Source organism: Heterocephalus glaber, unplaced genomic scaffold (genome assembly GCF_053883595.1).
Source record: "Heterocephalus glaber isolate CG9 unplaced genomic scaffold, H.glaber_assembly_v1.0 deba00001757, whole genome shotgun sequence".
Classification (NCBI taxonomy): Eukaryota; Metazoa; Chordata; class Mammalia; order Rodentia; family Bathyergidae; genus Heterocephalus; species Heterocephalus glaber.
In genome coordinates, this window is record NW_028258454.1 from 3,299,171 (window position 1) to 3,314,010 (window position 14,840).

A 14,840-nucleotide genomic window follows, 5' to 3' on the forward strand; every position below is an offset into this window, starting at 1 on the left:
CCCACAGCCCCACCAGTATTTGTTGTTGGTTGATTTCTTGATAGCAGCCATTCTTTCTAGAGTGAGATGGAATCTCGGTGTTGTTTTCATCTGCATCTCTCAAATGACCAATGATGTTGAACATTTTTTCATATGTTTATTTGCTAATTATACTTTTTCATCTAAGAAATATCTATTTATTTCAGAAGCTCATTTTTGGATTGGGTCTTTAAATTTGGGGGTCTGATTTTTAAAGTTCTTTATATATTCTAGATCGTAGTCCTTTGAGGAACAGCTGGTGAAGAAATTTTCCCACATTGTAGGCTGTCTCTTCATTCTGTTGGTAGTTTCTCCTTTTGTGCAGAAGCTAGAATATATTTTTAAAATCTTATAACACAGCTACAAAATGACACTTCAATTTAAAAATGACAACGAATATGAATAAATATTTATACAAAGAAGATACACAAACGACCAAGAAGTACATGAAAAAATGCTCTACATCAATAGTCAATAAAAAAATTTAGTTCAAAACTGCAATAAGATGACTAGGATGACTAATTTTTTTTAAGAAAGGAAAATAGCAAGGGTTGGCAATGATGTGGAGGAACTGGAATCCTTATATACTACTGGTGAGAAAATAAAATGGTGATTTGCTATGGGTTCAATGCATCCCTCCAAAATTCATGTGTTGGAAATGCAATTGTCAAAGCAATAGCGTTAAGAGGTGGAGCTAATTTAGGTCATGAGAGATTCATCCTTGTATTAATCACTTTCCCACTGCTAGAACACAATACCCAATACTACCAAATTAGAAGGAGAAAAGATTTATTTTGGTTTACATTTTCAGTGGGTTCAGTCCATGGTCAGCTGACTCCAAGATAGAAACAGCATGGTAAAAGGGCCTGGGAAGAAAAGCTGCTCAACCCTTGGAAGCACAGTGAGAAAGAAGGAGCTAGGACAATATTACACCCTTCCTGGTCACATCCCCAGTGACCAGCACCCTTCTGACTATGCCTCACTTCTGAATAGTAGTCAGCTATAACTCACCAATGGACTAGCCCAATGATGAGTACAGCACCCCAGTGATCCAGCAACCTTCCAAAGGCCCTACCACTCAATGCATGAGACCTCTGGGGGACATCTAAGATCTAAACCATGGACACTCTCAAGAATGGAATAATGCTGTTTCTTTGGGTTTCATCTCTCACCTTCTTGCCCTTATGCTTCCAGCCTGGGAAGATACTGTGTTCCTCTCCACTATGCAAGCTTTCCCAGCTGCAGCAGCCTTGATCTTGGACTCCTTGCTCTTTGGAATTGTGAAAAAATAATTTCTGCTCTCTATAAACTACCCTGTCTCTGGTATTTTGTTGTAGCAGCACAGATGAAGACATGGAGCCACTGTGGAAAAGCATTCAACAGTTCCTAGAAGGTAACCAGAGTTACTATACAATTCAGCAATTCCACTCCTACGTATATATTGCCCAGAATTGACAGCAAGTGTTCAGATGATAACTTGTACATTAATTCATAACCACACTATTCACAAGAGCTCCAAAGTGGAAATAACTCAAATGCTCATCAACTGATGAATGAATAAACAACATGTGGTATACATATACACTGGAATAGTATGCAGCCATGAAAATGAAGTACAGATATATACTATAAATGAATGAAACTTAAAAACATGGTAAATGAAAGAACCAGACATAAAGTTCACATACAATGATTTCATTTATATGAAATATATAAAACAGGCAAATTGAGAGACAGAAAACAGATGGTTGCCAGGGACTGGGGAAGTGGGAAATGGAGAGTGTCTGCTTAGTGGGTACGGTTTCCTTTTGGAGGTATAAAAACTTCTGTAACTACACGGAGAAATCTGCACAGTGTCATGAATATATTCAATACTACTTAACTGTACACTTTAAAATGGTCGAAATGGTGACTTTTATGTTAAGGATATTTTACCATGTGAAAGAATGGAATTCCCCTCTTTAACAGAAAAAAGAAAAAATGTACCATCATTTCAAAAAACATAGGAAAAGCATTTGACAATTCACTACTTATATTGATAAAAAGCCTCAAAGGAACTTTTTCAGCCTGATACAAAACTTCTGTGGGCTGTAGGTATGGTTCAGTGGTACAGTGCTTACCTACCATGTGTGAGGCCCAGGGCTCAATCCCCAGCACCACAGTGAAAGAAGTGGGGAAGTGAGCAAATGTGATCGAAAAATACAGTGAATGTTTAAATTTTTTTTTTTAATTACAATAAAAGACACATTGCCATTAATCCTCCCTCAAAGTATTTCCCATTCATTTCAAACACACTTATCCCATCACTCTTGTCATTTTACAAGGCAGTTCTGAAAGTCTTGCACTGTTGTGTTTGCCTCCATGTCCTAAAATGATCCAAAAACATGTACCTTTCCTGATATTTTGACTTTTGGGAAAAGCCAGTAGTTGCATGTTGCCAGATCGATCAGAGGAATAAGTTGGATGAGGACACACTGTAATATTTTTACCAGCCTGCATTTCTGTTGGATGACACTTGGCAGCAGCATTCACTGTATTTTTAGCCATAACTAATAAAGACACTCATGAAAGAAGACTTCCAGAATTGCCTCAGAAAGTGGCCAAAACAATGGGATAAGTGTATTTAAAGTGAGGGAGAGGATTTTGAGGGGGATTAATGGTCATGTGTCTTTTATTGTAATAAATTTTTTAAAAATTTAAACATTCACCAAATATTTTAATCACCATTTTTATAGAAAGCATCATACTCAAAAGTGAAATGCTGAATGTTTTTCACCTAAAATCAGGAGCAAAAGACAGATGTGCATTATCATCACATCTATATTGGAGATCCTAGCTAGGAAAATAAAGAAGAAAAAGAAAAAGAGACACAAACTGAAAAGGAAGAACTTAGTTTATTCACAGGCAACATAATGGTGCGTGTAGAAAATCTGAAGACTGGGCCAGGGATTTAGCTCAGTGGTTCCAGCACCTGCCTCGCAAGCGCAAGGTCCCGAGTTCAATCCCCAGTACCAAAAAACAAAAAACAAAAACAAAAACAACAACAAAAAGATTTGAAGACTAAATAGAAAAAGTTACTAGAACTATTAAATAAATTTGGCAAAAATCAGAGAATACAAGGCCAATAAGCAAAAGACAATTGTGTTCTACATAATAGTAATGAATAACTGCAAATTTGAATTGAAAATAGTAGTTATAATGATATTGAAAAGCATAAAAATTTCTCCCTAGATCTCCACATTGAAAGCTACAAAACACTGATGAGAGAAATTAAGAATTCTAAATAGAGATACATAACATTCTTTATAAGAAAACTACATATTGCTGAAATTTCAATTCTCAAAAAATCAATCCATAGATTCAATGTAATCCAAATCAAATCCAATAAGCTTTTTTGTTGAAATTAGTCAAATAATTCTAAAACTTATGTAGCTGCAAGAAATATAGATTTGCAAAATAAACCAATTCTGACACACCCATAAAATGATGCACTGAAAGATAAAAAGTGGCAAACTGCTGATGCACAGAGCCATATATCACTCTCCAATCTTCATCCTGTGTGAAAGAAGACCTAAAAGTTTGCATGCATGATATCAGTGATATGAAAATAGAAAAGATAGCTTGAGTCTACTGAAATAGAAGGAAGATCAGTGGCCACTTGGGGGCCCTAGTGGGGTTGGGAAGTGACAACAGGCTACAGGAACCAGGCTGTCTACGTTGTGGTAGAGACAGCAGCACAAGCACACTACATGGTGACACACTTTGTCAAAACTCATCAAACTGTACACTTTTAAAGGTATTTATTTTATTGTACACGTTAGACCTCAATACAGCTTGCTTTTTTAAAAAACTTGCAGCATTTACCTAATATTATAGGTCAAAGTGTGTCCTTCAAAACTCATAGATTCAAGCCATTACTCCCAATGTGACTACACTTGGAGATGGGGCCTTTAGGGAGGTAATTAAGATTAAATGAGAACAAGGGCGGGGCCCTAATCCAAAAGGATTTGTGTCCTTATGAGAAGAGGAAGAGACATCATAGAGCTCTTTCTTTGCATGCACATGGTGAAAAAGCCATGTGTGGATTCAGCAACGCAGCTATGTGCAAGTGTGGAAGAGAAGCCTCAGAGAAACCAACCCTGACAGCACCTTGATCTTGAACTTCCAGCCTTCAGAACTGGAAGAAAATGAATGTATGTTGTTTGGGCCACTGGGTGAGTGGTATTTTGTTATGGCAGCCACATGGATGAAAATACCTGAGCTTCAAATCTAAGAAAATAACAGATGCAGCATTCCTTGCTAATTACAATGTTTTGGGCTCTATTTGATCTTTAGTCAGTTGACTGCTAGAATATGTATCGAAAGGCCAGCAGTTGTTTTAATCCTGGAGGTGTTAGCCAACAGATCACATGACTGATCCAAATATTGGAACCCAAGTGGGGATGGGACAACTTTTAGGTCTATAAAAACAATCATGGATACCAGACAGAGCCTCTGGAACCCATTCAACAGGTGACTGCAGGAGCATTTCTGTCACATCCCAACTGTGTGTCAGATCAGATTTTAATGAAACAATTGGTTTCCCTTGATTTCTGAATGAGCCTTCTTTGGTACTGACCCCTAAACTATGGATGTGGGTGTCTGTGTGTGTGTGTGTGTGTGTGTGTGTGTGTGTGTGTGTGTCTATCATTTCATTCATAAAAAAAAAAGCCCCCAAACCAAAAACTCTGTAACAAATAATTTCTCTGGTTCTCATCTCAGGGAAAGTATCTGTACAGGTTGCTCTTGTACTCCCCTGCTCTTCACAACTCCTACTGCTCACCGGATTGCAAGCCACATGGACAGTGGTGGCAGCACAGAAGATTGTTACTGACTGAGAAAGTCCCTCTGGAGGCAGGGGAAGGGCTTAGGGAGGACTTAAGCAGGAGATTTGGGCTGGTGATGTGGCTGGGTAAATAGGCTCACATGTGGATCATAGAGATCCAGGACATGCGCAGAACAGCTTCCAAGTCGTGCCTCTGGGACCAATCAGAAAACACCATCCTCAATTCTTCTGGCACAAGATTAAGCATGTTTCCGATAGGATGGCCTAGATCTGATATTAGAATGGAGATATAAAGAGGTTGCCATTAACCTCTGTGGCTGCTATGAGCATTTCCATTGGCCTGCTCTGCACTCTGCAGAGCATATTTCTTTTCTTACCTTTAATACCTTTGATAAATGTAAAACCTCACTACCTCATTTCCTGTCCAATTCTTTGTTCAGTACAACAAGAACCTGGAAAGAATCTCTAGAAGGAGCTCATAGCACCCGAAGAGCCCCAGTAAAAGGACCAGGAAAGCCAGCTACATCTGGGTGAGTGAGAGGACGTGTGTGTGGCAAGTGGATGGGAGCAGGCTCTGCACTGTGTGCCCTGGCCTCCTCCCCTTTGCCCTCTGCCCCCAGGGCTTCGCCTACCTGAGTTTCCTCACCAGGGTGTTGAATGAACCAGTACAGAAGTGCCAAAATAGTGACTCTCCAGCTCTTGGGTTACCTCTGCAGGGCCTGGAGCAAACACAGATTCCAGTGTCCCAGACAATGTCACCAAGTCCCCTGCATGCTGCGGTGCCAAAGGGTTCCCTTCTATTTCTCCCACGTTCTTCTACCAACACCACGCCTTCCTGTGCAGACCTCACACCACTGAGCCTCCCTCCTGCTTCCTACAGAATGTCATTCCCACGAGGGACAGTACATGGAGAATGGCAGGAGCATGCCCGGCTGAGACCCAGAACGCCCTTCCTCACATGAAAAATCCTGCTCAATAAAAGACAGATGGCAAAAATGCCTCAGTACCATTGCCCCTCTCAGAGTGCTGTTCTGGAATAAACTGACTGGTTTTCCTCCTCCGGACATGAACATGAGTGCTGCAAAATGATGCTTTCTGAACAGAAATGCTGGCCACTGGGACATCGAACAAACAGTTTCATAGTAAGCCCTTTATCAGTATTATTTAGCTTAATCCTCCCAAAGTCATTCATTCCATAACAAACAAGACAGGCTAGAATTTCTCCTCAAGGTAACTAGCTCTTTCCCTCCCCACTCCCCTCCCCTCCCTCCCTCCCTTCCTTCCTTCCTTTCTCTCTCTTTTTTGTGAGAGGGTCTTGTTAAGTATCCCGGGCTGGGTTCAAACTTGCACTCCTCCTGCCTCAGCCTCTCAAGTAGCTGGGATTTTAGGGGCATGCCACTGCCCCGGCATCCCTCCTCACGAGGGTCCTCTGTGTAGTTTTTAAAACAGAGACTTGTTCAGCTCCCTGAACAAATTTATTTTCCTCTTTCTTTTCCATTCTGTTGCAACAAAGATGGTCTTGAATTTTCTATTACAAAGTTCTAAATGGAAGCAGAAAACAGATGTTAAAAACTTAAATCATTTGTTTTCCTATTATGTAATCAGCTATGACCTCCTAACATGTACAATGATAAAGACTTCATGGACCATCAATACATTTATTAGTCACTTACTTTCTCAGAAATGTCCCATCTTACATATTTCCCTCCACAGATCTCTCTGAGAAGGACTGATATTTACATCTGACACCCTGGGATATTCACTGGCCATGTGTGTAAGATGGTTGTTTTTATACCCTCTTATGCCTCCATGTGCCTGCAGAGTTGGCACCATGTGGGTACTTCCAAGGTTCACTGCTTGTGGTTCACAGTTCAGGGGCTTGGGGGCCCAAATGCATGACCCTGGCACCTGCTCGGCTTTTGGTAAGGCTGCCTCAGGACGTGGCAGAGGGCATCCCATGATGAGACTGAGCAGGTGTGGCAGCTTGGGTCTCCCACTTATTCTCATAAAGTCACTCATTCCATTTTGGGGGCTCGGAGTTGGGGGGAGAATGGTATCAGGGAGTGGGCCACCGAGCAGGGGGTGCCTCAGGTCCCCTCCCCCTGCAGCCCACCACCACACTCTGAGGCTCCCCCAGCCATGGCTAAAGCAGGGCCATTGCCTCAGAGGGCACAAGAGCTAAAGCTTGCTGGAGTTCATGTAGTGCTGATTCTGCTGGCACGCAGATCATAAGAGCTATGGAGTCATGGCTTTCCCCTACCTAGATACCAAAAGATGTCTCAAATATTCAGAGTACCCAGTCAGGGGCTGGACCTCCAGAGAGAACCACTACCAATACAACACTGAACAGAAATGTGGGGCATGGCTGCTGCAGAAAGTCCCCACCTGGGCAATCTGTAGTGGAGCCACAGGAGTGGTACTGCCACCAAGACGCCAGAACTGTAAGAAAACAATGTCTTTGTATATTACCCCTCCTTGGATATTCAGCAATAAGAATGGAAAATATAATACAACACAGTGGGAATGTCCATTCTGTAACTTGTTTGATTTCACAGGCTCACAGTGGGAGGGTAATGTGCCTTGGGATTAATTGTGCTTTGAGTCTCACCCACATCTGATTTAGATATGACTCTGGACTTTACACTTTTGAGTTGGTGCTGGAACCACTTAAAACTTTGGGGGCCATTAGGAGGGAATGAATGTATTTTACAAATGAAAAGGATGTGAATTTGGGGGACTGAGGGCAGAGTGCTATAGCTTAATGTGTCCCTAAAATATGCTATGCTTAATGAGTGCATCCCCAGTGGACAGTATGGGGAGTTGGCACCTTTGGAGAGGTTGGGGAATACATTCATACTGTTATTTAAGGGCTCCACAGAGGCAGTTCAGTCCCTTTCCCACCCCTCCGGCCCCTGCCCCCATGAGAGGATGTAGTATCTCTCCCTCTGGCGGACACAGCCACAAGGAAGCATCTTGGGAGCAGAGAGCAGCCTCACAGGCAAGAGAAACCAATGAAGTCTTGATTTTTCCAACTATGAGAAATAAATTTCTGCTGTTTATGCAGTACCCAGTCTCCAGCATCTTGTTGTAGCAGCACAAATAGACTAAGACATTAGGCCTCTCCCTCTTAAAGAGGAACTCAATCTCTGGGTCATGCAAGTGACTCTGTCACCAATCTGGAAGTTGGAGTCTGGTGACTCTCAGGGAACATGCACCTTGGAGTGGGGAGGAAAAAGATCACTTAGGTTCCAGTCTTTGTCACCTTTGTCACACTTCATCACATCTAAGACACCACTGATTGTACTAAGCACCATCACTTGTATCACGAAAAAAAAAATGTCAACCATTAAATAATGACATAGTGAGCTAGTGGCAGACTTACAAGATACAAGAATTGAACCTACTCACCTCTCACTGCCCTGAATATTTCTCATAAAACAACTTCTCCTGACTTCAGTTTAGTCACTTGACATGTAATAGATAATCTTTTTGCGCACATCTCAAGAACAAAACATAAATGGAGCTTTACATATTTGGGGGTGTCTTATCTTTTTTTAAAGCACTTGGTTGCTACTTTGCAAAACAGCCAAAGCAAAACTGAAATTGCACCATTCCTCCAAGGACAAATATTTGCTCTATTAATGTCAAATTTATACACTATCCTTTATTTCCTTGACTCCCCTTGTAAACAGTAACCTTTTATTTCAATGCCAAATCACAATGTAGCCTTTTGAAACCATCTTAATCAGCAATCAAATTCAACACATGTATTATCAGCTGCACACCTACCTCAACTGAAATTCTGAAAACACAAAAAGCTAAAACCGTGTGCACACATTCACAGGTGATGACAAATCTATTACACCTACTGCCTGGCTAACAGCAACATATAAGATGCTGCCTAGCCAGGAATAGCGGTCACAGATTCAGAGCAGCAATCAACTCACAAGACACAGTGAGCTTTAATCTATGGCTGCCATTACTTAGCTCTCCAGTAGAAAGCTGGTCAGGAAATTCAGTCTGCACAGTGTCTGTGGTCTCATAGGAAAGCCCAGCAACCACCCACAATTGTGGTCACAGCCTCCCTTCGACTGCTTCGGGCATGCACATGGTTGCTGGGATGAAGTATGCAGCTCCTCCAGGCCAGAAGCCACTGTCTGAGTCTCCTGTTGGACTGTATACTGCTCCAGTTGTGCAGGGCCAAGGCCACCTGGCAACTCCCAGCTCTCCCAGTCCCAAGGCAGCCCTAAGAATCAATAAACACATAATAATCAAGCCAGATAACCCCCCACCCCACATGTATAAAAGTTATTTTCCCAGGTAGGTCAATGGGAGAAGGTTGCAGGCCTAATTCTCTCATGTGTTTAACTGTCAAACGCATCCTGAGCACTGTGTCATTAAATGGGAGGGGAGAGAGTAGTCTCAGCAAACCTGCAGTGCTGCTGTTACAAATTGCTGTAACCGCCAATCCTATTTACCTCCACTGTAGTCTGATAATAATCATAAAGTGCTATTTAAGGGGACAGTCCCTTTCTTGTGTTCCTTTCTGGATCTAAATTCTAATTGGGAACCTATAACTTTAATGTACATAAACTGGGACTGCAGCTGCTGTCCCACTAAGGAATACATCCTTCCTGGCCATGCCATGGAAGCTGTAGGGAGCCCAGGACCTCTAGGTTTCTGTCCCTGGCACAGTTCTGGGGTGCAGCTCACTGGGCCTTAAGGTCCCATAAGCTTCTGAAGTTACAAAGAATCAGTCACCATTTTTGGATCCCTTACTGTGTGCCAACCCCTATACACACAGCATCTCATTTAAATAGGGCACTAACCCTTCAAAGGAAATATCACTATCCCCATTTTACAAATGAGGAAATGTTGCTGGTAAGAGTTAGAGCTGGGATTAGAGTCCAGGAAATCCTACACTGGGGCTCCTGATCTTAACCACCATGTTGTCCATGTCCCATCCAAAGTCACCCTCCTTGCATTAGTCAAAACTATTAATAAAAGTTTATTTGATGCAAGAAGTAACATTGGATCCCCTTAAGTAACACCCAAGGAATTCAGAAAGTAACTTTTTGTTAAGAAATATGGGGAAGAGAACTGGGAGAGACAGATGTGATATAAAGAGGAAGATGACTCTGTAATGTGGCTTCAGAAACTCACTGGCCTCCTCAAATGAAAACAGGGTGACTGTAACTCAGTGTGTTGTCTGACAATGTGTTATGGGGTGAATTGTGTCCCCGAATTTGTATGTCAATGTCTTAACCCCGGTACTTCTCCAAATGCGGCTGTGTTTAGACACAGAGTCTTTAAAGAAGAATTAATACTGAATGAGGTCATTAGCACAGACCTTAATCTACTGCGACTAGCGTCTTTCTAAGAAGAGATTAGGATGCAGACATGTAGAAGAAAGACACATAAACACTCACAGAGAAAAGGGCCACCTATGAGCTGGGGAGAGAGGTCCTTGGAGGGACCCAGTGCTGCTGGTACCTGGTTCTTGGGTTTCTAGCCTCAAGAACTACAGTGGAGGAAATTTATATCGTGAGCCACTAGATTTAGGACTCTGCTGTGGCAGCCCCAGCCCTCCAATAAAGAGCACCATGCATTCACCATTTCCTCTCCCTGGAAAACAATATCACCCCTCTCTGTGCCTCAGGGTGGGGTCCATATGGCTACTTCCAACCGAAGAACTGGAAATAAAAGAGGTATGTATGCTTTATCCTAGGCTGAGGTATTTAAGAGCAGGCGCTAATTCTCAACTGGCTCTGTCCCCTCCCCTGCCATTGGACCTAGTACCAACACTTCATGTTCCAGAGCCTCTGTCAGCCTGACTCCTGATGGTTGTGTGGAGCAGAGCCTCTGCTAACCATCTCAGGACATGCAGTGTGAGAGAGACATAAACCTTTCTATTTAGGTCACTAAGGTTTCAGGTTGACTTGTGCCTGCAGCATAGCCACATCTCACAGGCAAATCTACCTCACAAAATCCAGGACATCAGAAAGAGACAGTCCTGGAGTTTATGTAATATTAGGTGAAACCATAGTAAATTAATGTTTTGTAAGAAAGAAAAGAGAGAGAGATCAAATACAATTCATTTCTTCACCCTCTAATTTCACATATTTGCAGAATCTTATAATTGCAAAAGACCTTTGCAACTAGCAAGTCCTACCATTCCTAGTTTACAGGTGATACACCTGAGACCACTTCAGATTTTATGATTTACCAAAACCCAAAGTATGTCAATGGAAGAACTGGACTCCAGATCAGAAATTACTTTCTTTTTCAGGGGGAGACAAGTTAACAGTGTGGAATGAATATATATTTTCATTCCACTATGCTAATAATGTATGCTATTGTGAAAATCTAGAAATAATCCAAAAGCCTATTTATAAGGAATTGGTTAAATAAACTATAGTTCATCCCAGGAATGTGTATCTATACAGTTAAAAAGAAAGAGCTCAGTCTTTTTGCTGGCATGAAAAGAAACTCAACTCACATCAAGAAAAATCTAAGTAGAAAAAGAAAATTACCACCCATAAAAGATTTTTAAGTTTAAAGGCACTGCAATGTATAAAGTTATCTGACACTTAGTGGGTATTTTTTGCCCTTTTCTCTTTTTGGTACCGGGGATTTAACTCAGGTCCTTGTGCTTGCAAGGCAGGCAGCAGAACCACTGAGCTAAATCTCCCACTCTGCCCTCCTTTTTATTATCTCTTTCCTATTCCTTGGAACTTTGTAAATCAATCCAGCTAATGGCCCGGCTTCATCACCTTCTGGCTGTATGATCTCAGGCCAGAAACTTCAGTTTCCTGAAGTCTACAAAACTGAGAGAAATAACCACAGCTCTCCCTTCAGAAGGCCCTGATAGGATTGCCTGAGACTGCACACAAAGTGCTTAGTGCAATGCCCAGCACATGGCAAGTCCTTAGTGAACATTCTCCATTATGATGCTATTCAACTCTGAAAACCTGAAGAAACAAAGTTTCACGTGGTTTGTGTTCCATTTACTTCTGTCCTTTTAAAAGATTATCTAGTAAAAGAAAACTATAAATCATTCTGCTACTTTCCTTTCCTAAAACTGAATGTAAAAGTAGTGTTTTTTTAAAAAGCAGTGCCTTAGCCCCAATAAATTGTGGTAATGTTTGACATTCCAATATTTAATGCAGCTTCTAAAGACAATTTCGTTATTTCATTACCAAACTGCACTGCTTTTCTGAGAAGTTAGTATTCACTGAGTCATTTCCAGGTAAATAAGTTGTTCACTGGGTATAACTTAAGGTGCCCCCATGAGTCCTCTTACACCGAGTCCTCTTTTCAGGGGTCAGTTGGTGGCGTCTCAATCATAGGAGGCTGGTTAGGGTTGAGGCACATCAAACACAAAGATCTCTTCCTTCCTCCTCCCTCCTACCCTTCCTTCCTTCCTTCCTTCCTTTTCTTCTTTCCTTTCTTCATTCCACATCATCAAGCTTAAGCTTAACCAGGGCTTTCTAAGTAAGGTCCTTCCCCATGCATTTTAAGTATTGACTAAACTAACTAGGCTTATTTCCACAGATTTTAAGCTTGAAAGATTTGTGGGTGTCTCTAAATAGATTGGGATTAAAATTCAGTTCAACCACAGTTCTGATCTAGTCTCTCTTCAATCCCTGAGGGCTCTTTGGCACTCAGTACAACCTTCGAAGGACTAGCAGGCATCAGTGGGTCATCTATGAACTTGGCAGTGGACCCCAGACAGGAAGGCTCCTTGTGAGCCCTTGCAGCAGCAGAGGCCAGGACAGGGTGTGTGGTTGCCGGGTGGGTTCATGGCTGGTCAGTGGGACAGCTAGGGCTGGAACGCAGCCCTGCCTCCCAGTCCCTCCTCTTCCCACTGCTAGTGAATTCTCATTCTTCTGTTTCTGCTTCTTGGAAAACGGAGCCTCTGCAAAGTTAAAATAGCTCATTCAAGGTCAGAAGGGCAGTCAACCAAGAACTGGCAATAGGAACCGTGGATTATAAAATCCTAGCGGGCGGGTCCTCTGGCGCTCACCTCCCCCACGCGCCCTGTGTAAATGTTTTTGTTGATCGTCTCCCAACACACACTTCAGAGAAAGGCTCTCTTCTGGGTTAGCACTGGACATTTCCAGCACAGGTTCTGACACACAAGTCCCTAACTGTCAGGACAGACAGGCCCCCCTGTGCTCTGCCCAGGCAGCCAGCCTTCAACTGCAATGGCCTCACTGGGCTGGCAACTCGAAGCTCGACCGCCCACCCGTCAGCTGGGCTTTTTGGGGGTCAGTACCTGGGGACAGTGAACTAGTGTCCACGTTGTGCCACAGGCAGCGTGGATGGGCACGGCTGGTCTTGAGGGTATAGTAGCCTGCTGAAGGTTCAGGACGCCCAGCCCCGGCTCTGTTAAGGCTGATGCGATCCTCACCTCCCACAGCAGTCCGGGGAGCCGCATTTACATGGTCCTGGTGACTCCGCGCGTTTCAGGTGACCCTGGCCCCTAGCAGCACTCAGCTTTGAACGGAAGAAGCGCTCTGTCACGTCGCAGACCTCCTCACAGGCCCTCTCCTGGGACCCAGGCGTGCGGCCCCTCTCGGAGCAGAGCACACGTCCAATTTCCTCTCTGGGCCTTGCACCCTGTCCCTTCCCTCGCGGGCCGGGGCTCGCAGGTGACCCCTGCCGCTGCCTGGCCGTTCTCGGAGCCGAGCGCGAACGCGGTTTGGGTCCCGGGACGGTGGGGTCCGTGTCGTGTACACACGCGCGCACACACGCACACGCAGGGCTGGGCTGCGCAGTTCGCCCCCCCCCCGGGGGGTGGCGTCCTGGCCCCTGGAGCACGTGCACGCGGGAGCGCGGGGCGGCTGCAGGGACGCGCATGTCCCCGGAGGCCGGCCACCCCCGGGCAATTATTCTGCCTGAAAATTATAAACCAGAGGGCCACTGCCGCTGCATGTGCCCCTGGCCAGGAAGCAGGAGGAGCCAGGCGCCAGGACGCGCAGACCCTTGCCAGGTGTTGCAGAACAGGTCCGGGACAGCTCTGGGCCAGCACCCCACCCCCACCCCCGTGCTGGGGTCCGGGGCTCACCTGGCGCACGGGCAGCGGGTCCATATAGGCAGCTGCGAAGTCCGGGCCCGCGCCCGGCCCCGCGCCCGGCCCCGCGCCCTCGGGCAGGGTCCCGTGGCTCCGAGGCTGCTAACCCGAGCCTCAGCGCGCTTTCGCTCTCCGGAGCGGCCAGAGGCTGGCGGGTGCCTGGGTCCTAGCGCCCCTCCCGGGATGATGGGTCCAGACTTCCCGCTCGCTTAGAGCCCCCTGCAGCTGCTCTGTTCCTGGCAACGCCTCCCAGGCTGCTCCAGGGAAGCTGAATCTGGAGCTCCCGAACCAGTGCCTTTCCTGGGATTAGGGGTTTGGATTCCAAGCATCCTTCTAACCGTGCCCACGGTTCTCCACACGCCCCTCCGTGGGCTTCTGCACCCCCCCCCCAACTCTGAAGATCAGGTTTGTTTGAATTGCTCAATTCAAATTCGTATTCACTATCTTAAAGAGGTGTTAAAATTGAGTGATATTGGTCGTTTTATATATGTGTACACACACACACCATAGTGAAGATGGCTCGTCCTCAAAGACTTGTATTCAGACGAATATGTAAACAACAACGCACTGTAGTGTGTATGTGGGGGAATGGTTTTCCTTCACTCCGAACTGAACTGCGCAGACAGTTTGCAAAGGGTGAGTCACGCTTGGATCCAGCCAAAGGTGCCCCTATCCTGGAGCCCTCCCTTTGCCTTCCCACTTGCCTCCCTCAATTTGTTTGGGAGCTGCAATCATTAAAGGTCTAAGCAGATACTACAAAGCTTTCAGACACTTTCAAAAAGTGACACATCTGCCTAATTAGGTGCCTGGGTATGAATAGGCCTGGCGTCTTGTTGACTGTCATCCCCTGGAGCTCGGGGTACCTGGTCCCTGGGTGTGGAGGGGTTTCTAACAAAGTCCTAGACAGCGCTGCCAGGGGCC

The 14,840-nt window shown here is 44.6% G+C and overlaps 1 protein-coding gene across 2 annotated transcripts in view; it reads right to left on the reverse strand.

Annotated features, from left to right (window-relative positions):
• The window catches only part of Pde8b (phosphodiesterase 8B), a 241,082-nt gene extending 227,034 nt beyond the window's left edge, over window positions 1–14,048 (reverse strand). The window contains exon 1 of one of the 2 annotated variants that reach the window (XM_021248570.2): window positions 13,914–14,048. In XM_021248570.2, the coding sequence (XP_021104229.1) occupies window positions 13,914–13,937 (24 nt within the window). In that variant the 5' untranslated portion in view covers window positions 13,938–14,048. The remainder of the gene's footprint in view (window positions 1–13,913) is intronic. The other variant, XM_004870183.3, reaches the window with a different exon arrangement.
• Between the last annotated feature and the right edge of the window lie 792 nt (window positions 14,049–14,840).